We start from the raw sequence: 24656 nt of genomic DNA, 5'->3' as shown, positions 1-24656 counted from the left end.
TCAGTCTGGTGCTCCAGTGTGGGTCTCTGTCTCTATCTCCATCCATTGCCAGATGAAGGTTCTATGGTGATATGCAAGATATTCATCAGTATGGCTATAGGATAGGGTCATTTCAGGTTCCCTATCCCCAGCTGCCCAAGGAACGAACTGGGGACATCGCCCTGGGCACCTGGGAGCCACTCTAGGTTTGAGACTCTTGCCAACCCTAAGGTGGCTCCCCATTGCAGCTTTTTTAGAGGACTTGAGTTCAGTTCCCTATACCCACATTCTGAAACTGAAAACTGCCTGTAACTCTCACTCAACCTACACATGCACAGACACAAATAAAACCAAACCAAGCAAGCAAAACCGCCTTTGAAAATATTTCTGAAATTAAAGTTGCATGACATGTTCTTATGTTTGCCCTGTCTTCCGTTTCCTCCCCCAGTGGACTCCAGAAGGAAGACGATTGGTCACTGGAGCTTCTAGTGGAGAGTTCACCTTGTGGAATGGGCTGACTTTCAACTTTGAAACCATATTGCAGGTAACAGGAACCACCAGATGGTAGCTCCTCTAAAAACTTGAGGGCATAGTCAACTTCATTGGCCATATAAAACTTAACAGTTGGACAGTTTACTGCTCTGAGTTAATAGAGGTTCCTGTCAGCTTCAGCCATATATTCTCTTAAATAAAAACTTAAAAGTGTTTTCTATTTTTACAGGCTCATGATAGCCCTGTGAGGGCCATGACTTGGTCACATAATGACATGTGGATGTTGACAGCAGATCATGGAGGATATGTGAAATATTGGCAATCCAACATGAACAACGTCAAGATGTTCCAGGCACATAAGGAGGCGATTAGAGAGGCCAGGTTTATACACAATATACCATTTTCTGTAGTCCCTATTGTCATGGTTAAATTACTCTCTAAGTGTATTTTGGGTGCAGAGATGCATGGGCTCTCTCAGATTCTGGGAAACTTTCCGCACCTTATGAACACGATATTTCTCTTTGTTTTCACACATTCACCATTTTGCTGGCACCTTTCTGAAATAGTTTTGTCCTGGTATCAGCCTTTGCAATATGTTAGAGATGTATTGTCTGCCACATTTTGCACTGGTTTTCTCTTTTTATTTATGGTTAATAATGTGTATACGTTATTCCTTTTTATTATCTACTGTGTAAGACAAGAATATTCCAAATAAAGAATTCAGTCTTTAATTATATAACTGAATAAAATCTAAAGCCTACAGAAATCACCTTCAGAATCCACACAAAAGTCAAGGAAAAAAAGAGGCTTAAGTGAAGACCTGGTTGGCTTGGTTCTGCCACGACTTCAAAAAGAAAGAAAGTATAGGACTAAAAACCTCACAGATAACTCTGGACGTGGCAAACATTAACGGATTAATGAATGGGTTCTTCATGCTTTGCAGCTGTAAGCAGACCTTTGTCAAAGAAGACTCTAGGACTTTTCTTCTGATTCACTGTTGATAACATGACTTACGCAAATGTATGAGTGGAGTTAAAACATTTTCAGTGAGTTGTATGTTTTTACATAACAGTGAGAAATGTATAGTAAAACTGGGGGAAAGAGTTTCAAAAAGAAGCCTGAAGAATTGCTGCAGCCTCAGAATAAAGCTAAGCATTCTTTTAAGGTTGTGCCATCTACGTGTGGGAAGAGGTTGACTTTAGAAACACCATTGGCAGTCACTTGTTTCTCCTTTCAGAATCCACAGAACCTGTTGCATATGTTTCTGCTTTATAGACTTGAGCTCAGTGTCGTGCTCATCATTTTTTCACCTTTAGCCATTCAGAAGTTCAAGGGAGTTCATACAGTTCATTGAAAATCTTGATGGTTTTTCATAGCCAGGAAGAAAACTGGCTCCCTGTTGTGTAGTAGTCATTGGCTTTAAAAATATCTGGTGTATATTTTAAGTTTTCCTCCAGAGGTACAACATTCATGGGATTACTTTACACCTGGAAGAAGGCGTGCGGTTTTCACGAGCCTTTTAAATAAGTGAGAAACATGGTATATAAGGATGATGTTTAAGTATCTGAGGCAGAAACTGATGCTCATGTTTTGAGCAGTATTACTCTGTGGCTTAAATGATTATATGCAGAAATATTGTTAAGAGTAGAGTACATGTAGTTTCACTGTTAAGGCAGCTCCCCATGATTTGTTGATACAGGAAATATACTAAAAGAAGCACAGGTAATGATAGGACTAGTAATGCACGGAGAAGTTCTGAATATTGATGGAAAATTGTAAAGAAAAACCCCCTATTCTTTTGAAGTCTTTTGATGAGATGCATATGTTAGCTGACTCCATTCTTTTTAAGGGCTTCTTCACTGGATACATCCTTCTCCTGTTTATAATGCAGCAGTGTTTTTGTTTTTCCCTGTCTGAGAAGCATGGATGATCTGTTAAATGCTGACTTCTTTCCCCTGCTGTGTGTCTTCATGTAACAGTTTCTCACCCACGGATAATAAATTTGCTACATGCTCTGATGACGGCACTGTTAGAATCTGGGATTTTCTTCGTTGCCATGAGGAAAGAATTCTCCGAGGTATGTGTACTAACAGTACTGATTGAAATACTTAAATAGGGAAGGCATTTGTGGTTAAGTCATCACAATACACTATATCTACTTGTATCTCCATTAAAGTATTTTTTTATACATTCACCATCTCTGTCAAAATACAGCTGTTCTCTAGTTTGCATTCATTTTTAAATTTTTTTTTTTTTTTTTGGTTTTTCGAGACAGGGTTTCTCTGTGGCTTTGGAGCCTGTCCTGGAACTAGCTCTTGTAGACCAGGCTGGCCTCGAACTCACAGAGATCCGCCTGCCTCTGCCTCCCGAGTGCTGGGATTAAAGGCGCGCGCCACCAATGCCCGGCCTCATTTTTAAAATTTTAACTAATAGTAATTTCACTATCTTTGAATTCTTTCAGTTGCAAATTAAATACAAGCTCTCCCTTTTCTCCATCACTTTATCTTTGTCCTTTAGGGAAGTACTCTTTATTGACGTAGACATTTCAAAATAAAAGATAGTTCACATATTCATGACAGCTCTTTTACAGATAGATTATCTGATAAAATAGAGCTATTAGTAGCTGTCTGTACTTACCCCTTTTTGAGACAGGTTCTCATTGTGAAGCTTAAGCTGGCCTGGAACTTGCTGTGTAGCCCACACTAGCCTGGAACTTATAGTCCTTAGTCCTTGTCCAGACTCCCAATTCTGGGAGTGCAGTTGTGCTTCATTGCAACTGGCTTACTTGAAATTTGTAGATTATTTCACTTTGTATAGTTGGGCTGTTACCACCCTTTATGTGAATTCTGAGGTACTAGAATTTGGTAATTAGCTGTGTCTTATATATCCTTAGTGCAAACATTATAATAAAACCATTTGTACTTCTAAGTACTTGGTTTATTATTCACTAGGAATGTGATATTTTCAAGTGTTCAATTTCAACCTCTACTAGTTTACAAACTGACCTTTGCCTCCATGCTCTTGATTCCGGAATCCCGCAGAAGTAACATCATGGGAGATGGAAATTAAGGGTGGAGAATGGGTACCAAAGATAACATTTATCAAGACATTATGATTCAGAGATTTCCCTTCATGTTACAGAGTCAGCAGTTAGTTGTCTTGGTGGAATTGTAAATTTTGTACAACTGTTAAGATACTTTAACATGCCAGATGTTGTTGTGCACACCCTTTACTCCTGTAGAGGCAGGTAATCTCTGTGAGTTCCATGTTAGTCTGGTCTACATAGGTGGTTCCAGACCAGCCAGCACTGTATAGTGAAACCCTGTTTCAGAATAAAGCAAACAAACAAAACGAAACTAAAAAACTAAAAGGTAAATTCCAGCCAATATCATTGAATGTATTTTCACATTGTCTTGGATCCATGTCCAGTTGTGCATCGCCACAGCTAGTGTAGGGTCCTGTCGGTGCCTGTCAAATTGAGAGGCATATGCACTGTGGAGATCATGACACCATGCAACTTAAGAACGAGGGAGACTCATTTATGGAAGAGTACGTGACCCAGAAGACTTAAATGACTTGTTAAAATAACAGGTTCAATACCATAACTAGACTCTTAACCACCTGACTTTCATTCTCATTGTACACTTATGTTGGCTCTTTCATCACTGTTCTTAGGCTTAGAAATAAAAATCCTTAGAAATAAAATTTTTTATTTAAAGTAATCCTGGGGGATTACAATGACTGACTTTATAATCTGAAATAGAGTAGAAATCTCATAGTAGACTGCTCAACAGTTTGTATTGCAACAATCTTTTGTATGTTAACTTCATTTCACTTTACACAGTAGTTCTAGAAAGGCTCTGAGAACAGCCCTGCATATGCTTGACAGTGTCTGAAATGGAGTGTGAGAAGCAGCACTTGATAGTTTTAGATTTGAGTTAAGGTGAACCTTTTTAATATTAATTTTAGTCCAGGTGAATTTAAATAAAATGGAGCAAGTCTCACGTAACTCTTAGATTTTAGATTCCAGTTACTATTTTCTATCATTCAGTTTTCTAAATGCTGTGAAATTAAGAGCATTTCTGTTATACTTGATGGTTCGAGGTCAGATTTACAGTCATTACTGGGAGAATACAAAATTATTCATCAAAAATTAGAAGAAAGGACCTGAAGGCAGCTTCTCATGGAAAACATTGGATCCCAAAGCCAAAATTTGGACAGGATGATTGTTCCACTTCTAAAACGTCAGTTGCCCTGTAATAAGTAAGTCATAGTCTACCCATACCTACCTGGCAGGCAAGCAGACATGCTCCTTTTTTCTTGTATGTGTCAGGCACTCACTTTGAGAGGTTAGGTGTTTTGAAAAATCAAGAAAACACTATTTGAAGGGAGGTGATGATGATATATATATATATTCTGAGGCTTTAATACATACTTAACCTTTTCTCCATCATCCATAATAAAAATCAGACTTTTATTCAGATTTTTAGTGATAAAGCATTTATTGCCTCATGTTTTCCTTTACTGATATCAGGTCTGATTTTTATAGTATTCTTCCATTATGTTGATAATCTGCTTTTCTCCAACTTCTCTTCTACTTGGAACATCAAAGGAAAAAAAAAAAGCAAAAACATTTAATGCATGGCTATAATCTCAACACTTGTGAGGTGCAACACAGCCTGAACTCTGTAAGACACTTAGAAACAAAATAAAAAACGTCTGTGATCTATTCTGACAGCCAATTAAATATTTAAAAATAAGTCATTTTTTTTCTCTGAGTTCAGCTTTAAGTACACAGTATTTTTTAGAAGTCACAATACTACAAATAAAAAAATCACAATTTTTCAGTACAAAATTTACACACACACACACGGGTTTTTCAAGACAGAGTTTCTCTGTGTTGCTTTGGAACCTGTCCTGGAACTAGCTATTGTAAACCAGGCTGGCCTCGAACTCAAGAAAAACCTGTTTAAAATGGGCATAGAGCAATTGTTGGGAGATTTGCTGTACAAAAGTATTGCTTGGTTGATTCATAAGTTCATGAAGTTGAGTTGGGAAACATCTTGTAAATATCTGTCATATACTGGAGTTTATACACTTTTGTCCTTTTTCTCAAGTAAAGAGTGCTTAAAATTTTGTAGGCAAGATATTTTCACAAGCTTTTATCATCTTCAAAGCAGAGACCAGTGAGTAAACTTAATAATATTTGTTATAAATACTTTATTGACATAGAAGAGGGAAGAAGACCTGCAACTCTGTCTCTAAAAGCAAAACAAACCTCTTGCTGCCAAGTTAAAAAGTGCAGTCATTAAGAATGTAAAATTAAATTTTAATGAGAAGAATTAAACTTATAAAAAGAATCTACTCCAGAAATTCACTGCACTTGAAATTTGTTTTATCTTCTTGGTTTTAGCAATAATAACTGGCACACTGATCAGGCATAGTATAAGTACTTAATTTAGAGCATCATCAGCAACCCTTTGGAATAAGATGTAACCTACTTTACAAATGAAGTTAAATAAACCTGCCAAAGATTATTCATACAGTATAAGAAGTAGGGCTAGGATTTGAAGGCAGGTGTTTGGCTTGAGTTTTATTGCTGTGTAGCCCAGGATGCATGCTAGGCAAGTAACCCAACCACTGAGCTATATCCCTAACCTTTTATATTTAAAAGAAATGTCATCGTAGATTGTATTTCTGAGCTATGGTGATAGAATTATGAAGTAAAGATTTTGGTAGGGGAGTAGAGAGAGTGTGGGCAGAGGGAACTCCAGTTTATTTTAATACTTTCCTTAAAAACTGTCCCTGTAGGTTATAGTGGGGTTTTTTGGGGGTGGGGGTTGTTTGTTTTGTTTTTTATTCTTTCAAGACAGGGTTTCTTTGTGTGGCTTTGGAGCCTGTTCTGGAATTCGCTCTGTAGACCAGGCTGGCCTCAGACTCACAGAGATCCACCTGCCTCTGCCTCCTGAGTGCACCATCACTGCCCAGCGGTTACAATTATTTATGTACTACTAACTGAACCACAGAAACATTATATCACACTGGATTGTTGAAACAGCAAATGAGTTACAAGGTATATGCTAAGTTATATAAATGTACAGCAAGGGGTACCTTACAGTATTGTCCAGAGGAAGCGCCTTGTGTTGGGAACAAATCTGTTGGCATGTGCTTGCTTAGCATACACTGAGTCTTAGGATTATGCCTCAGTATCACGTGAAATTGGGTTTGGTAGTACACATACCTCTTATCTAGGCAGTGGGGAGAAATTCAAGCTCATCTTTGCTACATAGCATTTGTAGACCAGTCTGGGCAAAGTGTGATTCTGTCTTTAGAAGCAAAGCTAAACCAAACCCATTTTATTAAATTTTATTTTGCTTCGCTTTAAGAAAGGGTCTTACTACACAGTTAAGGCTAGACTTGCGTTCACTAAGTAGCACATGCTGGCCAACAAAGAACTTATGGTGTTGTTCCCGACTCATCCTCTAAGGTGCTGGCTCTCTCTTCAGTATTATCGCTTAGTGCGAAGAAATGAACCCCATGTTCACCTCACAACATAAGAAAAAGAATAGCATTAATACTTTTTTTTCTTTTTGCTTTTTTTTCGAGACAGGTTTTCTTAGTGTAGCCTTGCCTGTTTGGGAACTAGCTCTGTTGACTAGACAGAGTTCTGCCTGCTTTTGCCTCTCGGCTGCTGGAATTAAAGGCATGTAATGCCCAGCAGCATTCTTGATAAGTCTTTGTGTATTTTTTCTTGATTGCTTTCAACTGTGATTTTTACTAAATAAGCTAAAGCCTTCACTACAAAGATCTTTTAGTTTGGTAGGTTTTTAAATGGTGTAAAAACATGTTTACAGAGTCTTCAGGGTAAAAATGTGATCTTCATTGTGAGTAATTTACTTACTACTTATCTATAACATTTTATATAGCATCCTACAAAATTCTATTTCTTAAGAGAAAACCACAAATCCTGTTATCTTTGTAACATAGTTTGTATTCTTGGTTACTTTTCTATTACTATGGGAGAACACCTTGAGGAAGGAAACTGATAGAAGAAATTTGGGGGGGATTTACAGTGTAGAGGGTTAGAGCCCATGACCATCATTGGGGTAAGCATGGCAGCAGCATGCAGACATAGTGCTGGAGTAGTAGCTAAGAGCTTATATCTTGAGACACAACAGGCAAGAAAGCTAATGGGAATAGTTTGAGTTTTTTGAACCATCAAAGCCTGCCCCTAGTGACTCATCTCCAGCAAGGCCACATCTTTTAATCCTTCCCAAAATTTCCAGTAGTTGTGGACTAAGGATTCAAGCATGAGTTTATGGGAGCCATTATCATTCAGACTACCACATTCCACTCTCTGGCTCTCATAGGCTTGCAAAAATGTATTTCATTCAAAAGCCAGGAGTAGTGGTACATGGCTTTAATCCCAGGATTTGTTAGGCAGAGGCAGGCTGATGTCTGTGACTTCAAACCTAATCTGTCCACATAATGAGTTTCAGAACAGCCAGAGCTATATAGTGAGACCCTGTCTTCAAAACAAAACAAAAAAAAAATAGTGGGGACGAGGCAGAAATCCTTAATAAATAAATAAATTAAAAAAAAATCAGTTGATGATAACACATACCTTTAGTTCAGCACTCCAGTTAAATGGGTATATATATCTTTTTTACCCTAGCAGGAAGCAGGAGGATCAGGAGTTTAAGGCCAGCTTAGACTTAATGAGCTTAATGAGACCCTGTCTCAAAAGCAGTCAGGGACTGAGAATATAGCACATTTGTAGAGTATTCACTTTGCATTATGGGTGTGATTCTTTCAGTACCATACACAAAAGCCAGGAGCCATTTCCTACACATAGTTTTGCTTATGAGCCTCCCCCCTCCTCCCCCGGGTAGTCTTTAATATGTAGTCCTGATTGGTCTTGAACAGAGATCTGCCTGCCAGCACCCCAATCTTAGAGACAGGGTCCTTATGTAGCTCTGGATATCCTGGAGCTTGTTGTGTAGACAAGGCTGGCCTTGAACTCAGATTTACCTGCCTGTGCATCCTGAGGACTGGAATTAAATGCATGTGTCACTAAGGCAGCCTGTGGTCTCAGTTTTTTACAGCAGTAAGTTAACAAGTAATTTAAGCAGTCAGCCTTGCTGAAGGTGGTGTTGCCTGGTGCCCTTGTAGGTTTGGAGAAGGTGTTGAATCCTCTCAGTCTGTAACTGGAGTTACAGATGGTTGTGAGCTATCATGAGGATGGAATTTTGTGTCCTGAGTAGTGTAACAAAGGATATGCCCCCCACCCCCAAATCTGAGTCTCATAAGTCTGGCTATTCTGAAATTAATGATCTTGAAATTACAGAGCTCCCTGCCTCTGCCTCCCAAGTAATAGAGCATACATCCAGCCATCTCACTTTGCCTAGAGCTGATTTTATAGCCATCTAGCTAGACTAGCAAGGCTCAGGGATCCTACTTTTGTATTCCCAGCACTGAAATTACAGGTGCACTTCTGCCCTCACGATGTGGGCAGTAGGGATAAAGGCTGGTCCTTAGTACTTCTGCAGTAGGCACCTAACCAACTGTGCCATTTCCTCAGTCAGCATCTAAAGATACGTAGATGATTCTGTATGGAAGTAGGATTGGGTTTACCTAGTATGGGTTTCTAGAATATTGAGGATGAAGAATGTAGAACATCATATTTGAATTTAGTTGTGGGAAGGTTTTGTGTTTAAGAGTACAGCATGGGCTGTTGTATAAACTATTTGTGTCTGTTGAAATTGTGCTACATTTTCTTACTAGCTTTCAGGGAAATTATTTTTGATGGGTGGTTGAGTTTCACACTATTTAAGCAGACTGTGTTTCTATGTAGTTTAAGAATAGGGTTGAGGTTGTAGTTTTGTCTGTTCAAGGTTTCAGGCCTAAGTATGGGGTGTGTATATGTACATACGTATGCAAGAACTTAAGCCCTTACATTTCCATCAAGACTAGAGAACACTGGGTATTGTTTCAGTTCTGTCTTATTACCTTGAGACAAAGTCTCCTAGTGAACCTAGAGCTTGGGGATTTATGGCTATGCTGGCTGAGTAGCCAGCCCGAACCATTCTCCTCTCTCCATCCTTGAAGTGCTGCTGGGATCAGAGGTGACATGACCACATGTGACCTTTTACTTCTGGGTCTTCTGTCTCAAATGCTAGGGTTACAGACATGAACTACTCTCCCTGATTTGCGCTACTTCTAAATTTGTTTCCCTGCATGTGCATGTACACACGTATGTACACAAATTGTACCTGTTATTTTTATATATTTGCACTAAACCCATCTAACCACTTCTATGATAAGATGAAATTTTTCATATCTCTAGAGATTCTGTCATGCTTCTTTTCCTGTTTTAGCATGCTATATTCCTAGCTTAGGAAAATATTTCAATTATTATTTTACTCTTCTAGTTTATTTATGGTTTCCTTTATCTCATTTTTGTTGGTTAGAGTTGGCACTGCTGTACTATAGTGGCCCTCCCACATCAGTCATCAATCAAGAAATTGCTCTCAGGATCATGCCCACAGGCTGGTCTGTTTTTTTTTTTACTGTTCTTCACTTGAGGTTTCCTCTTCTCAGGTGACTCAGTTTGTGTCAAAACTAGAGTTGTGGCAAGAACTAAACCATAGTTACAGCAAATGTTCATCTTAAAATAACACCACCTCCTCAACAGAAGCAAACCAACAATACTAAAAATGAGGATATGAAGAAAGAGTCCTATATAGAATTCTAACCACGCAGTCTTAACTCCCGGTTTTAGTCACAGTGTTAGACTTTAGCAACATGGGACTCTGGGGCAAGTTCTACTGATCGAAAATGATGATTAATAATAACCTTGAGTTAGTTTGTGAGTTAAATGAGTTCATGAGAGTTGTCAAACTAGTTATTACAATACAGTATTCAATATTAGTTACTGTTAGGTGATTCACAGAACTATTTTCACAGCCTCCTTGATACTGTGATAAAAGTGGTTATTTCGGAAGTGTATGGCTATCCTTTCAGAACAGGTTCCAGATTTTCTGAAGATACCAAAGTTCCCTATGCTGAAATTGTTTTTGTAAAATGGTAGTTGATAAACCTACACATATTTATATTGGAACTAGGGGTTAAAGTCAGGGCTTTGTTAACTTTAAGCATACTGTCTGTTGTTGTGTATTCACTTAACCCTCCTGTGTTCTTTTAAGCTATCTCTAAATTACCTGTACTATATAATACAGTGTGGGTGGTGGATAAATAGTTGTTTAGGCAATAAGGACATAAAAAGTCTACATGTTAGTACAGACCTAGTGGTTTACTCCTGATATAACAGGTCTGAGATTGGTTTAGTTTGCACGTGTGGGATGCGTGGATGCAAATGGCTGCCTTTATTATGTAGTACTTGAATTTCATACATGTTAGCCTGTATCCTCAGCTCATTCATTCATTCATTCATTTTGTTATTGGTCATTTTTGTAGTACAGGCTTTAACATCTTCATGGCCAGGAAATCATAAAATTATTGACAACTTGCATTTATTTATTCCATACCCCAGCACAACTCTCTAGACAGCTTTTCATTTCCCTCCTTCCCTCCTTCCTTCTCTCCCTCCCTCCCTCCTTCCGTTCCTCCCTCCCTCTATTTATTTATTTGAGGGGGGTTGTTTGTTTTAATATCCTGGGTCTTACTCTGTTAACCAAGCTGTCTTCAAACTCTTAGAGATCATCTGCCTCTATGTCCTGAGTTGTAGGTTAAAGGTCTACACTACCATGTCTGGTTCTTTCAGTTTTTTTGGAAGTTAAGATATTGTTCTTTTTTGTATGGTTTTTAAACAATAGGTTTTTTTGGGTTTTGTTTTGTTTTTAAAGCTAAGTTCATAATTGACTGTAGTTTCAGAATGTCTGTCTTTTAGGTTTTATATTTTTACGTATGTTTGTCAATGCATCATGTGTGTTCTTGGTGCTCATGGAGGCCAGAAGAGGATGTCAGGTCCCCTGGAACTGGAGTTACAGATAATTGTGAACTGCCATGTGGATGCCTGGAATCAAACACGGGCCCTCTGAAAGTAACAAGTACTCTTAACTGCTGAACCATCTTTCCAGCCCTAAAATGTATATCTGACAGACAGGATCCATGCTTAAGTAGTAGGCTTCTTTTATGTTCCAGAAGCTGGCTATTTTCAATTTTTTGTTTGTTTGTTTGTTTATGGCTAAGTTTATATTTTCAGTTTTTTTTTTATTTCTTGTCTGGGTGTGACTAATAGCAAAAATAACATTGATTTGTAGAGTAGATTTTGCAACTTAAAAATGACTTTCAGAAGCTGGGTGGTTGGTGGAGCATACCTTTAATTCCAGCACTCAGGAGGCAGAGGCAGGCAGATCTCTGTAAATTCGAGGCCAGCTTGGTCTACAGAGCAAGTTCTAGGACAGGCCCCAAAGCTACGGAGAAACCTTTGTCTTGAAAAGCCAAAAGAAAAAAAAAAATGTCCTTCAAGTTTTTACCGAATGACAAGCACTTAGTTTGCTTTTTCTGCCGCTGGACTCAATTCTGAGCAACAGTAGCAACAGCAGCATCTTCTGTGAAAGAGCAAAGATGATGGTGAGATGGAGATGCAATGCTGCACTGCATGCAGGAAGCTCCGGATGTGGGAGCTTTTGCCCTGTCAGCTTTGGCTACATAGGGAGTTGGAGGCAATCCTTGGCTTTATAAGACCCTGACTGGGAAGAGGATTGTGGGTCTCAACTTGGCATTATTTTCTTGTGAGAGCAAGCTTACTAACTGACTAGTTAGGTATATGAGTAGTTAAGACAGCAGTTTTGTACTTTGTACTTTACTTTGACAGTTTTCAGTATGATTGTCAGTGATGTTTTGTATTACATCTGAGCCACTTAGTACTTATTTATATGGCCTTGACATGAAAATATAGTATATCAGAGTCTTCCAGAGTTCCACTTTCAGTGAATCAGAAAATTCTTTTTTTTTAAAATATTTTTTAAATGTTTATTTATTTATTTATTTATTTATTTATTTATTATGTATACAATATTCTGTCTGTATGCATGTCTGCAGGCCAGAAGAAGGCACCAGACCCCATCACAGATGGTCGTGAGCCACCATGTGGCTGCCGGGAATTGAACTCAGGACCTTTGGAAGAGCAGGCAATGCTCTTAACCACTGAGCCATCTCTCCAGCCCCGAATCAGATAATTCTTGACCTCTGTGAAAGACAACTCCCATGGGAGTTGATTCTTTCCTACTTAGTCTATGTGTCTTAGAAATGAATTCAGTTTGTCAGGCTTGGGGGCAAGTGTCATTTTTTTCCCCTGAGCCATTTTTTCCCCTGGAGCAAGGGTGTTAAGGCAAGCAAGATTTCTTTGTGTAGTCATTGCTGTCCTGGAGCTCACTATGTAGACCATGCTGGCCTCAAACTCAGATCCACCTCTGCTTTCCAAATGCTAGGATAAAGGAAGGAATGAGCCTCTACCAACCACCAGACTCACTGACACGCCCCCCACTTTTATGTATGTACTTTTTATTTAAATCTGGGAGGGGTACAGCGTCACACAGATTTTGTGTCAAGTGACGTTTGTAGGAAGGTTGCTTTGGAATTCGGAATGAAGCTTGTTACTGTTTGCATGGGCCCTAGCTACACCTTTTCCCAGATATCATTCTGGTTTTGTTTGGTTTGCCACCACAAGAGTTGCATTTTTTTTTTTGCTTTATACATATAAACATATCTCTTGCTCAAGTAGAAATCAGTTTTATCATAGGCATAAACACCTTCAATTTTAAGAAGAGCTCTGTGCTCTCTTTGGTTCCAGAGACCTTGCTTATAGTCAGCAAAAATGGCCTTGTACTATAGCCTTCCAGACATACTTGCCTTTTAGATGTCCTGTTGCCAGCAGGTCTCCACAGGCACTAGGGTCTTGGCCTAGCATATACTAAGCATTGGGTTCAATCTTGAGTACGGTGTACACCAGACATCGTAGTGTATGCATTGAATCCTAGTGCTCAGGAGGTTGAAGCAGGAGAATCAAAGTTAAGGTCTTATAAGCTACAAAGTAAATTTGGCTACATGGGATCTTGAGTCAGAATTCAAATAAACCAGAAAAATAAATAACTGAGTTTTCCAACATAGTCTCTCTTAAAATGTTACTTCTTTATTTTTGTGTGAGCCTGAGTATATGTATACCCATGTGTGATGGAGGATGGAAGAGGGTGTCATATCTTCTGGAATTGGAATTTTAAGCTCTCTTAGTTACATTTCTATTGCTGTGATGAAATGTCATGACCAAGCCAACTTATTAAAGAAAACATTTGTTTAGTTGGGAGCTTGTGAGTCTGTGAACTACCATGGTAGAAGAGAAGCATGACGGCAGGCAGGAAGGGAAGAATGACACTAGAGTAGTAGCTGAGAGCTATATCTTATTGGCTGGTTGGAGTAGAGGGTGTGTATATGGGGGGCATGGTGGAACCGCACCTGGCCTGGGCTTTTAAAACCTCAAAGCCCATCTCCAACAAACGTAGCCTTCCCATTTCCAACCATTTCTTTGGTTAGCCTTGCTATCCTGTCGACAAGGCTGGACTTGAACTCAGAGAGCTACCTACCTCTGCCTCTCAAGTGTTGGGATTGAAGGCCACACCTCTAATCCTTTCCAACGCCCTTCCACCAACTGTGAACCAAACATTCAGACCAGAACCTATGGGAGCCATTTCTCATCCCAACTTACTACCCAGGCAATTGTGAGCTGCCCTGTGGGTGCTGGGAGTAAAACCTGGCTCTTCTGGAAGAGCAGCATGTACTTCTAACTGTATGATAGGAGACTTTCTATGTGATTAGGTAATCTTTGTGTTAATAAAAAAATAATTTTAAGCCAGGAGAGGGTGGTGTACACCTTTAATCCCAGCAGAGATGGGTGGATCTCTGTGTGTTATAGGCCAGCCTGGTTTACTGAGTGAGTTCCAGGACAGCATGGCTATAGAGTGAAACTCTGTCTCAAAATAAAACAATTAGTGGTAATTCCTTCCCCCCTTTATACTTTCTTTTTTCTATTTGTGTGCATTGGTGTTTTTCCTGCAATGTATGTCTGTTAGAGGGTGTTACAGACAGTGAGTTATACACTCCCATGCGAGTGCTGGAAGAGCAGCCAGTGCTCTAAACCACTGAGCTACTTCTCCAGCCCACAAAAGTGGTAATTTATAACCACGATTTGTATTGATCGTTCATATAAATCGGGTGATACCTTTAAAACATGGAAGGTTTTGAAAGAACATTTGTCATTTAGTAAACTCCAAGATTAGTCTTTTCCATATTTTTTTGATAAACCAAGGATATTCTTTGTGTTTTCTTCTTGTTTTTGGACTTTTGTGACAGGGTCATGATGTAGCCCTGACTTTCTTGGAGCTCACTGTATGGACCAGGCTGGCTTCAAACTCAGAGATCCCTCTTGCCTCTCCCTCCAGAGTGCAAGGATTAAAGGCATGTGCCACCTTACCCAGCTGAGGATACTCTCTTCAATATTGAATTCTTTATGTAAGCATTTGTGGATGTGTGTATGTACATGTTCTCATGTATGTTTGGAGGCCGGAAGTCATCCTTGGGTATTGTTCCTCGGTAGCCATCTGCATTTTGTTGTTGTTGAGACAGGGTCTCTCATCGAGGCTTAGGGACTGTAATAGGCTAGACTGGTCCACCAGCAAACCTCCACAGTACTAGGCTTACAAGAATATTTCAAAAATGAATGAATAAATAAAAATTTTAAGAATGTGTATAAACGTTTGCCTGCATGTAGTTTTGTGTGCCATGCGCTTACCTGATTCATGACTGGGAATTACAGACAGTTGCTATGTGCTTACTGGGACTTGAATTAGGCACCTCAGAAAGAACAGCCAGTGCCTTTAACAGCTGAGCCATCTTTCCAGCCTTACAATATACTCTACTCCACCTCCCATCCTACCCCTATGGATTCTGAGGTGAACCTAGGTCCTCAGAATTGTACAGTTGACCTACACTGACTGAGCCATCTCTCCAGCCCTACAAGCACCCCCTCCCCGACCATGGGTTCTGAGGTGAACTTGGGTCTTCTTGCTGTTTAGCTAGCAAATGCTTCCCAGTGCCTTACATCTCAACTCTCTTATAATTAAGTAAAATTTGAGTAAATTTTAAATCCAGAAAAGTTGTTTGTTGATAAGGCTTGATCAATATTTATTAAAAATTGAGAACACATCTGGTTAGTGTCATCTGTAGCACAATGGAAAAAGCAAGACACATTTCTTTGAGAAACAACAGAAAATGGGGCATCGTAGCACACACTTAATCCCAGCACTCAGGAGGCAGAAGCATGTGGATCTGTGTTCCAGGCCAACCAAGGTATCTCCCCAACCTCCACCCCTCAAGAAGTAACACTCCTTATATATGATGAAGATGTTTCCATAGAAGATTTGTTCTCCAAATCTTAGAAACAAAAGAATTTGGTTTTACTATGCAGAAGGATAGTAAAATTTATCTGGAACAAACTTAAGAATATAAAACTTTAGTTTAGGCCAGCCTGAAATTTGTAATGTAACTTTAGTCTTGAACTCATGAACTTTCTGCTTCTGGTTTTTTTTTTTTTTTTTTTTTTTTTTTGGTTGTTTCTGTAACTTTGGAGCCTGTCCTGAACTTGTAGACCAGGCTGGCCTCAAATTCACAGAGATCCAGCCTCCTGCCTTTGCCTCCTGACTGCTGAAATTAAAGGCATGCACCACCACTGCCCGGCATCTGCTTCTGCCTTTCTTGTATGTGACTACAGTTAATCGAGTCACCATGCCTGATGGTGTTAAAGCTTTCAGAACAACAGTTTTTTCACACAAAAAGATTAGTTGAAGTTAGGTTTTTGTTTTATAGTGCTGGAGGAACAATCCAGAACCTTGCACATGATAGATAAATGTACCACTGAATTATGCCTGCAGTCCATTTTAGGAGTAGGGGTGTGTGTATGTGTGAGTGGATTTGTATTGTCGTCTGTGTGGCAGTGCGTTCTTTTAATCTCTGTACTTGTGAGGCTGAGGCTAGATCCTGTTTCAAAAAAAAATCAGACAAAAACTCTAGTTTATATCCTTTCAATAACAGATGAAAGCAAGTTTGCTCCTATTCTATCTGTTTCTTTGGAACAGGAGGATAAGGTATGGAAAACAAACCTTTTCCGTAAGGTATGGGAAAAAATAAATTAATTAAATAGGAATAAACTATACAGCAACAGAGCTGACAAGATGGCTCAACAGGTAAATGTTTTTGCCAAACTTGATGTCAACCTTAGTTTGATTTTCAAGATCCAGATGATGAAGAAACAAACTCCCGAAATTGTCCTCTGACTTCCTTGTATATTTAATTGTACGTGTGTGCCCTTTTCCCAAATAAATAAATGTCATTAAAGATGTTAACAGAAAAACAAACAAAAAATGTAATTGCTGTTTTTAGTGGTTGGGCTTCTTACTTCTGGCAGCTCCAGAATTTTAGGTCCTTGGTTTCTGTTATGGGAATCTTGGCTCTTTTTTTTAGATCATGTGTTGTATAAGTTTGTAGAGTGTGTTCATGCATACATGTACACTTTTGTGGGCATATTCTTGTGTGCAAGTGCACATGCAGTGAAGGCCTGAGGTTCCTGTCAGTAGCCTTTCTTGATATCTCTGCTTCATTCATTGAGGTAGGGTCTTGGTTGAATACAGAGCTTGTCTGTTTTGCTGTTCTGGCCAGCCAGTCTAGCTTTCCCTGGTGAACCCCCATCTCTGCCTTCTAAGCACTGGGATTCCAGGCGGGCCACTACACTCCCTTGGCATCTATGTAGGTTCTGCAGATGGCTGACACTTTGATGCTTATGTAGCAGTTATTTTAACCACTGAATCATCTCCTGAGCTCTTTGCTCTTTCTTTGTCCAGCTATGGCCAACAACCCTGACTTTGCTAGTAGGGTAGTCTTCTCAGTGTGTGTCTCTCCATCTAGGTCATGGCTAGTAGTACTTTGATCACCAGGTTGTTCTGAGGGTCACAGACATTCACAGAAAGCACTACACACAGTGTAGGGCAAAGCACATATGTGTTGCTTTTGTCAAATATACCAACGGAAGATACTAAAAGACATAGCATGTGTAGAAAAGAACATACATTTTAGCTGATTTAAGAGGAGGTTGGAATTGATTAGGAGGTAATAAAAGATTTGTTTAGGGAAAAAGATTGAGTTGAGAGTTAGGATAGCATGTGATTATACTACTATTTTTAGTGATTCTCACATTTAGATGTATCATAGATAATGCTAACTGTATGTAAGCCACATGCACATAACTATAATATGACATTTTTATGTTTTTGTTTTGTTTTTTGAGAAATGGCTGATGATAGAGTCTTGGCTAGAGATCTGCCTGCCTCTCTCTCAAGTATTGTGACTAAAGATAGGTGCTATCATTCAAGGCTTTTAAAAACCTTTCTTCTTTGGTTTTGTTTTTCAAGACAAGAGTTTCCTTGTGTAGACCTATCTGTCCTGAAACTAGCTCTGTAGACTAGCCTGGCCTCGAATTCACAGAGCTCTGCCTGTCTCTGCTTCCTGAGTGCTGGGTTAAAAGACGTGCACCACCACCTCCTAGCTCTTTAAAAACCTTTCTTTTATTTTAATCCTCATCATACCTTTGCCCTCTTGTCAGAATTATGGGCTTACTTAAGGGAATTCACTCCCTATGTTTTCCATCTCTAAGTTTATTTTTACTGTGTTTATCTACTTGCGTTTGTTTGTCTGGGAGACCGTGTAACAATGTAGTCCAGGCTAGCTTTGTGTTGGTGGTTCCCCTGCCTTATTATGGGTGTGTATTCCCACACTTTTTTTTTTGAATACTCATTTTTTAAAGTTTTTCCTGACCCATTAGTTACATTTTAAATTTCTAGGTAGATAAATTCTTGTTATTGAGATATTATTCTGAGCTTTACTACATAGATTTATAGCAAAATGTTCTTTACACTGATGTGTTTTATTTTTGTGTATAATATTTTGAAATATGAATTGTTTATTTTGAACTTTTTTTTAAAGGCAGGGTTTCATAAATTCCAGGGTACCCCACACTCATTACGTATCAGGATGATCTTGAGCTTCCAGTTTATTCAGTGCCGCAAATTGAATCCAGCATTCATTCTACCAACAAAATTTTATTGCCATCCATCCCTCATTTTGAACGCTAAAAGAAGTGATCCCCCCCCCTCCCCCCGTTTGTGTGTACAAGTGTTTCGGGAGGTTAATGGACAGTTTTGGGAGTCAGGTTTCCTTCCCTTTAGGATCCAGGGCTCTAATTCAGTTGGTCAGGCCTGTGCAGTAAGGCCTTTCTTTGCTCACATGATTGGGCCTTATTCTGAACATTTTTAATAGTCATTTTAATTAGAGTCGAAATCAAATACTTGAGTTGGTATGTTGGCTGTGATGCTTGCCTATAGTCCCAGCACTTGGGAGGGTGACATAGGACTGCTGCGAGTTTGCCAGCTAGGGCTACTTAGCCGGTTCTAGGCCACATTGGGCTGCAGAGTGAGGTCCTCTTTTAATAAAAACAAGAACAAAATTCAAATCCTCCATTATGAATATTTGTAAATTAGAACTTTTGTTGCCTTCTAACCTTTTTCCCCATCACCCTTTGCTTTTTTTCTTGTTAGTGTTCCTAAGATTGTTAAGTAAAAGGAAACATTTTTTTCCAAAGTTTTATTTATTTTTGTGTATGTGTGCCTACATGAGTTTATAGGTATCACATGCACGCAGGTGCCAGCAGAGGCTGTCACAGAGGCCATCGAATCTCCTGGGTCTGGAGTTCCAGGCAGTTGGGCGCTGCCTGCTGTGAGTGCTAAGAACTAAATTTGGGTCCTCTGCAGGAGCAGTTAGTGCTCTTAACCTCTGAACCATCATCTCTCCAAGCCCAAGAAAACATTCCTTAAAGACAGAAGAGAGTGTGAGGCCTTCCTGCTGCCTACTGCTTTGACTTTGGTTTCATGTTCCCTGTGATGACTGAGGCTAAGTTCAGTCCAGAAACCTGGACCCACACTTTACACATTCTGACACCACACAGGTCCCCAGACAGAGGCAGACCTGTTACACATACCTGGTTAACCTGCGTTCTTCCACTGGGACACATTGATCATGTGATTTCTGTGTAATTACCTCATAAAGGATGTATAATCTCTGGTTATGTAGATATACTCTTGAGGAAACACCAAGCATATCATTTGTGCCTGCTTTTGGTATATGTTGTTGGAAGTTTTATTTGACATGGTTAAATGGATCTGCTTTGGTGTTGACATGTCTTGTCTCCAGTAAGGTTGGGAAAATCACAGGTGATAACAGTACCGGCAGACATAACATTGCTGACCTCTGTATTCACACTTGTAATTTGATTTATGAGCTGCACCATTTCCTAGCCAACCTGGCTGAAGACAAAGTGCAGTACTAAGGCGCATTTTCCTCTACAGGCTTGCATGGTAACAAATGTACTCTTGTTTATTCATCCAGTGGAAGTTAGAACTGGAGAGTTTGTAAGATCCATTCAAACACACCCGTGTTTGGAGAGTAAAGGTTGGAGAGCTAGAAAAGAACTGGCTGGAATTAATGTAGAAATGATTCTCCTGAAAATTTCCATTTTTTTTTTATAAAAATAGTTGAGTACTCATTGAAAATTTAAAACATCCTGATGGTGGTGGCACACACTTTTAGTCCCAGCCCTGGGAGCAGGGGCGGGAAGATGAGTTCAAGGCCAGCCTAGTCTACAGTGCAAGCTTAAGAACAGCCAAGAGCTACACAGGGAAACCCTACCAAAACAAACAAACAAAAAAAAAAAGGTAAAATTTAAAATGGAAGTTATATAGTAATATGTCAGTCCTGCGGGTCCCCTTTCAGTCTCATATCCAAGGTAAGCACGATTTTGTTAATAGTTTGCGCCTTCTTCCCTCCCCCATGCTTTTTTTTCTTCTTTTAATCAAGAATATTACACAGTTCAGTCTGGCCTCAAACTTGAAGGTAGTGGAGGATGACCTTGAACTTCTGTTTATCCTGCCTCCACCAACAAGTGCCAGGATTGTGGTCAACATGTCTGACTTTGTTGTATACCTTACTAGACTTTCTATACAAATCTAAAAAAAAAAAATTTAGTAGCCAGGCGCATGCCTTTAATCTTAGCACTCAGGAGGCAGAGACAGGTGGTTCGAGGTTAGCCTGGTCTACAAGAGCTCCAGGACAGGCTCCAAAGCTACAGAGAAACCTTGTCTTGAAAAACAAAAAACAACAACAACAAAAAATTTGCCACCTTTAATGGTGGAAGCCTTTCCCAGCATTCGGGAGGCAGAGACAGGCAGATGTCTGTGAATTTGAGGCCAGCCCAGTCTACAGAACAAGTTCCATACAGCCAAGTCTGTTACATAGAGAAACCCTGTCTTGAAAAACAAAGAAACAAAAAGCACACCCAGTGTTTTAAAATTACCTCAGAAAGTAGTTTGCATTACACAGTGATGTGCTCTCTGTTTTTCCATCTGTAGGTTATCTAATGCTCATCTAGCTCAGCTATCTTTGTCATTTTTCTTTGTTGTTTCTTTTTAGTAAAGACTGCTTTATTAAGCTTCTAACACACACACACCTAACTCCTTTTTTTTAAGAAGTCCATTGTTCTTTTTTTTTTTTTAATATTTTTTATGGTATATTAAACTTTATTTTATTTTGTGAGCTACCATGTGGGTGCTGGGAATTGAACCCAGGTCCTCTAGAAGAGCAGTCAGTGCTCCTAATCACTGAGCTATCTCTCCAGCCCCACACACCTAACTCATGATTCTTCTGCCCCAGTTTCATGTTCTGGAGTTGGAGCCAAAGCTATGTATTTTCTAAGACAAAGTTTTTTGTTTTTTTTTTTCCTTCTTTCTCTTTTTTTTGTGGGAGAAGCCACAGGGGTTGGGAAAAGGTGAGATTTCACTTTTTACAGTACTGGTTGGTGTGGAACATAGACCATTGGTGACTTGGAGCTTGCAATGATCCTCCTGCTCTCCCTCCCTAGTGCTGAGATCACAGGTAATACTCTAACCTGGATAACGTTGCTAAAACAGTTTTAGTCTAAGTTTCTTTGTACTTTTGTCTACGCTTGAAAATTTAACCTTAGGCTAGAATTGTAACATCAGAATGTGTAATCATTTACACTCTGGGAAGATAAGTTGTCTTCAAAGGTCATTTAATAGTAAGTACTTAAGAAGGTTATTTTAGGAAATCTTCATATTTAATTAAAACATCTTTATTTTATGTGTATGGGTATTTGCCTACATACATGTATATGCATTTGTGGAACACCATCACCCACATGCCCTGGAACTAAAGGTGGTTGTAAACTACCATGCGGGTGCTGGGAACCAAGCCCAGCTCTTGACAAGAGCATCAAGTGCTTGTAAGCAATTGAGCCATCTCTTCAGCTCTTCCATATACAATATACCAGTTCATGTGCATGTGTGTCTGTCTGTCTGTCTGTCTGTCTGTCTGTCTTAGTGCATCGAACATTTGTGTATGGAACCCCGTGGAGGTTTGGAACTGCTGTGTGGGAACCAAAATCAGATCCTCTGCAGAGACAGTGAGCTTTCTTAACTGAATCAGCCCCACTATTCAGATCTTCTGTGGAGACAGTGAGCTTTCTTAACTGAATCAGCCCCACTATTCAGATTTTTAACTGAACCAAAATCAGATCTTCTGCAGAGACAGTAAGCTTTCGTAACTGTCAACCATCTCCAGCCCCACTATTCAGATTTTTAACATTTTTTTAATTATAAAATTATTACAAGGTAAAATCTTTCTGATAGCATTTAAGGATATTTTAGAATGTGGGAGGGAACCTGACAATCTTCTCTGGTGATCACCAAAGATAGATTTTATTTAAGAACTGTGGTTGTTAGAATGACACTCCCACATTCTTTTTTATATGCCTGGCATAATGTCTTTTTTCTGTTCTGAGAAGTGATCAGTTGAGTGATCTCACCCCCTAACCCTGCCTCCACCTCCTCATTTTGTTTTAATCTATTTTAGTTGTTTAAGGTAGTCCCAGCTGGAACTCACTCTGTAGACCAGGCTGGCCTCGAACTCAGATCCTCCCTCCTGTTTTACGTATAATTTTTTTTTAATATTTATTTATACAATATTCTGTCTGTGTGTATGTCTGCAGGCCAGAAGAGGGCACTAGACCTCATTACAGATGGATGTGAGCCACCATGTGGTTGCTGGGAATTGAACTCAGGACCTTTGGAAGAGCAGGCAGTGTTGTTAACTACTGAGCCATCTCTCCAGCCCACGTATAAATTTTTTGGTCCTAATTTTAGGCAGTATATCTCATTCGTGATTAGTTTTTTTTTTTTTTTCAAAGGAAATCTGTTCCTCCTAAATGTCTTTTTTTCCTTTCACTTTTCTACCTTTAATTTCCCTTAGCATAAAAGATGTTATATAATTTACCTTTACATTATAAAATGTTGCATAATTTCTGTTTTGTTCTTCAACAACAGTTGTCCTCTGTCCTCTGTTCTCTGTATTAGAACTTTAAGAAGTCGGAGCTGGAGGAATAGCTCAGTTGCTCAGGTATTTGTCACACATGAATTAAGACCTGAGTGTCGTCCCAGAACTCATACAGGGGAGGAGGTGGAGGGATTGTGGCTCACTCTAGAGGTGGAGAATAGTGGATCCCTTGGACTAGCTGGGCAGGCACTCTAGTCTACCCAGTGAGTTCAGGCCACTGAGAGACCCTGTCTTTCAAAAAACAAGTACGTAGATAAAGTGGAATGTGGGAGCAGCAGCAGCTGGGGACACCAGCCGAGATTGTCATCTGCCTTCCACATCGCAGGAGCACTGTGCACACCCATGATTCCACCCCTCTTCACCACACAGATTCTAAGGAATGGAAGCCAAGAAACAGCGTTTCTACTGAAAATGATATATTAGTCACAACACAGTAATGTAATTAGACCTCAGAAATGATAATGATGTCCCTGTTGAAAGCCATTCTGCCTGTTGAATATCAAACTAAGATAATCTTTACATTACTTTGTGTGTATGTGAACGTCTGTGAGTATGTATTGAGATTAGAAAGACGGCTTTTGGAAGTTGGTTCTTTCTTTCCATTGGGTTCCAGAGATCAAACTCAGGGTTGTTAAATTTTCACAGCAAATGCCTTTACCCACTGAGCCTTCTTGCTGACGTGTGATAATTTTTCCTTAACTCTTACATTTTATGAGCTATTGAGAATGTCATAATTAACTAATCCTTAGTTTTTTTCACACATTCTAGTTATTTATCTAAATGTCATTAAAACTTCCATCTCTGCAAATTTTGTTTTTTTTTTAATTTAAGATTTACTTTTATTTTGTATGTTTGAGTGTTTTGTCTGCATGTGTGTTAAGTACACTGTGTGTTGTGTGTGGCCCTGATGCCTGTGGAGGCCAGAAGAGGGTCCACCGGATTCCCTGGAACTGGAGTTATGACCCTTTGTAAGCCACCAGATGGATGCCCAGGAACAACCTTGGATACTCTGCAAGAGCAGCAGCTCTTCATTGCTGACCTATCTCTCCAGCCTCAAATTTTAGATTTTTAGTTTTGCATTTTGAGCAAATAAATTTTATCTTACTTAAAATTATTTTAGTTATTTTTTATTTTAATGTAAATGAGTGCTTTGCCTTCATGTATGCCTGTGTACCACATGGGTTCCTGGTGCTCAAGGAGGTCAGAAGAAGGTGTTGGATCTACTGGAGCTGGACTTAGACAATGTGAGTCACCATTGCCAGTGCTGGGAATCAAATCCAGATCCTGTGAAGAACAGCCAGTGTCCTTGACTGCTCAGCTGCCTCTCCAGTAGGGTGTAAAAAGAGCTTTTCCCTCAAAAAATTTTAAATTTTTAAAAAATGTTTTTGTTCTTTGAAAATGTAATAGTGTTTCTATTTGTTTGTTTGTTGAGACAGCAGCCGCATTATGTAGTCCTGGCTAGCCTCATCTCTCCAGTAGGGTATAACTTTTCCCTCATAAATTAATTATTTTTTAATTTTTTTTTTTCTGAGACAAAGTTTCTCTGTGTAGTCCTGACTGCCCTAGAACTAGTTATGTAGACCAGACTCTGGCCCTGAACTCATAGAGATCCACCTACCTCTGCCTCCCAAGTGCTGACATTAAAGAAGACATGTGTC

At 39.4% G+C, this 24656-nt stretch overlaps 1 protein-coding gene across 3 annotated transcripts in view; it reads left to right on the top strand.

Moving 5' to 3' along the window:
* The window catches only part of Wdr33 (WD repeat domain 33), a 106767-nt gene that overhangs the window by 33522 nt on the left and 48589 nt on the right, over positions 1 to 24656 (top strand). For 2 of the 3 annotated variants that reach the window (XM_041660467.1, XM_041660468.1), the window contains exons 5-7: positions 428 to 523; positions 701 to 852; positions 2451 to 2548. In XM_041660467.1, the coding sequence (XP_041516401.1) occupies positions 428 to 523; positions 701 to 852; positions 2451 to 2548 (346 nt within the window). Of the gene's footprint in view, positions 1 to 427; positions 524 to 700; positions 853 to 2450; positions 2549 to 12537; positions 14367 to 24656 lie in introns of those variants that run through there. The other variant, XM_041660470.1, reaches the window with a different exon arrangement.

Source organism: Microtus oregoni, unplaced genomic scaffold (assembly GCF_018167655.1).
Source record: "Microtus oregoni isolate MIOR12 unplaced genomic scaffold, Mior012 000011F_ref0000422, whole genome shotgun sequence".
In the NCBI taxonomy this organism is placed as follows: Eukaryota; Metazoa; Chordata; class Mammalia; order Rodentia; family Cricetidae; genus Microtus; species Microtus oregoni.
This window is presented reverse-complemented; position numbering and strand designations above follow the sequence as displayed.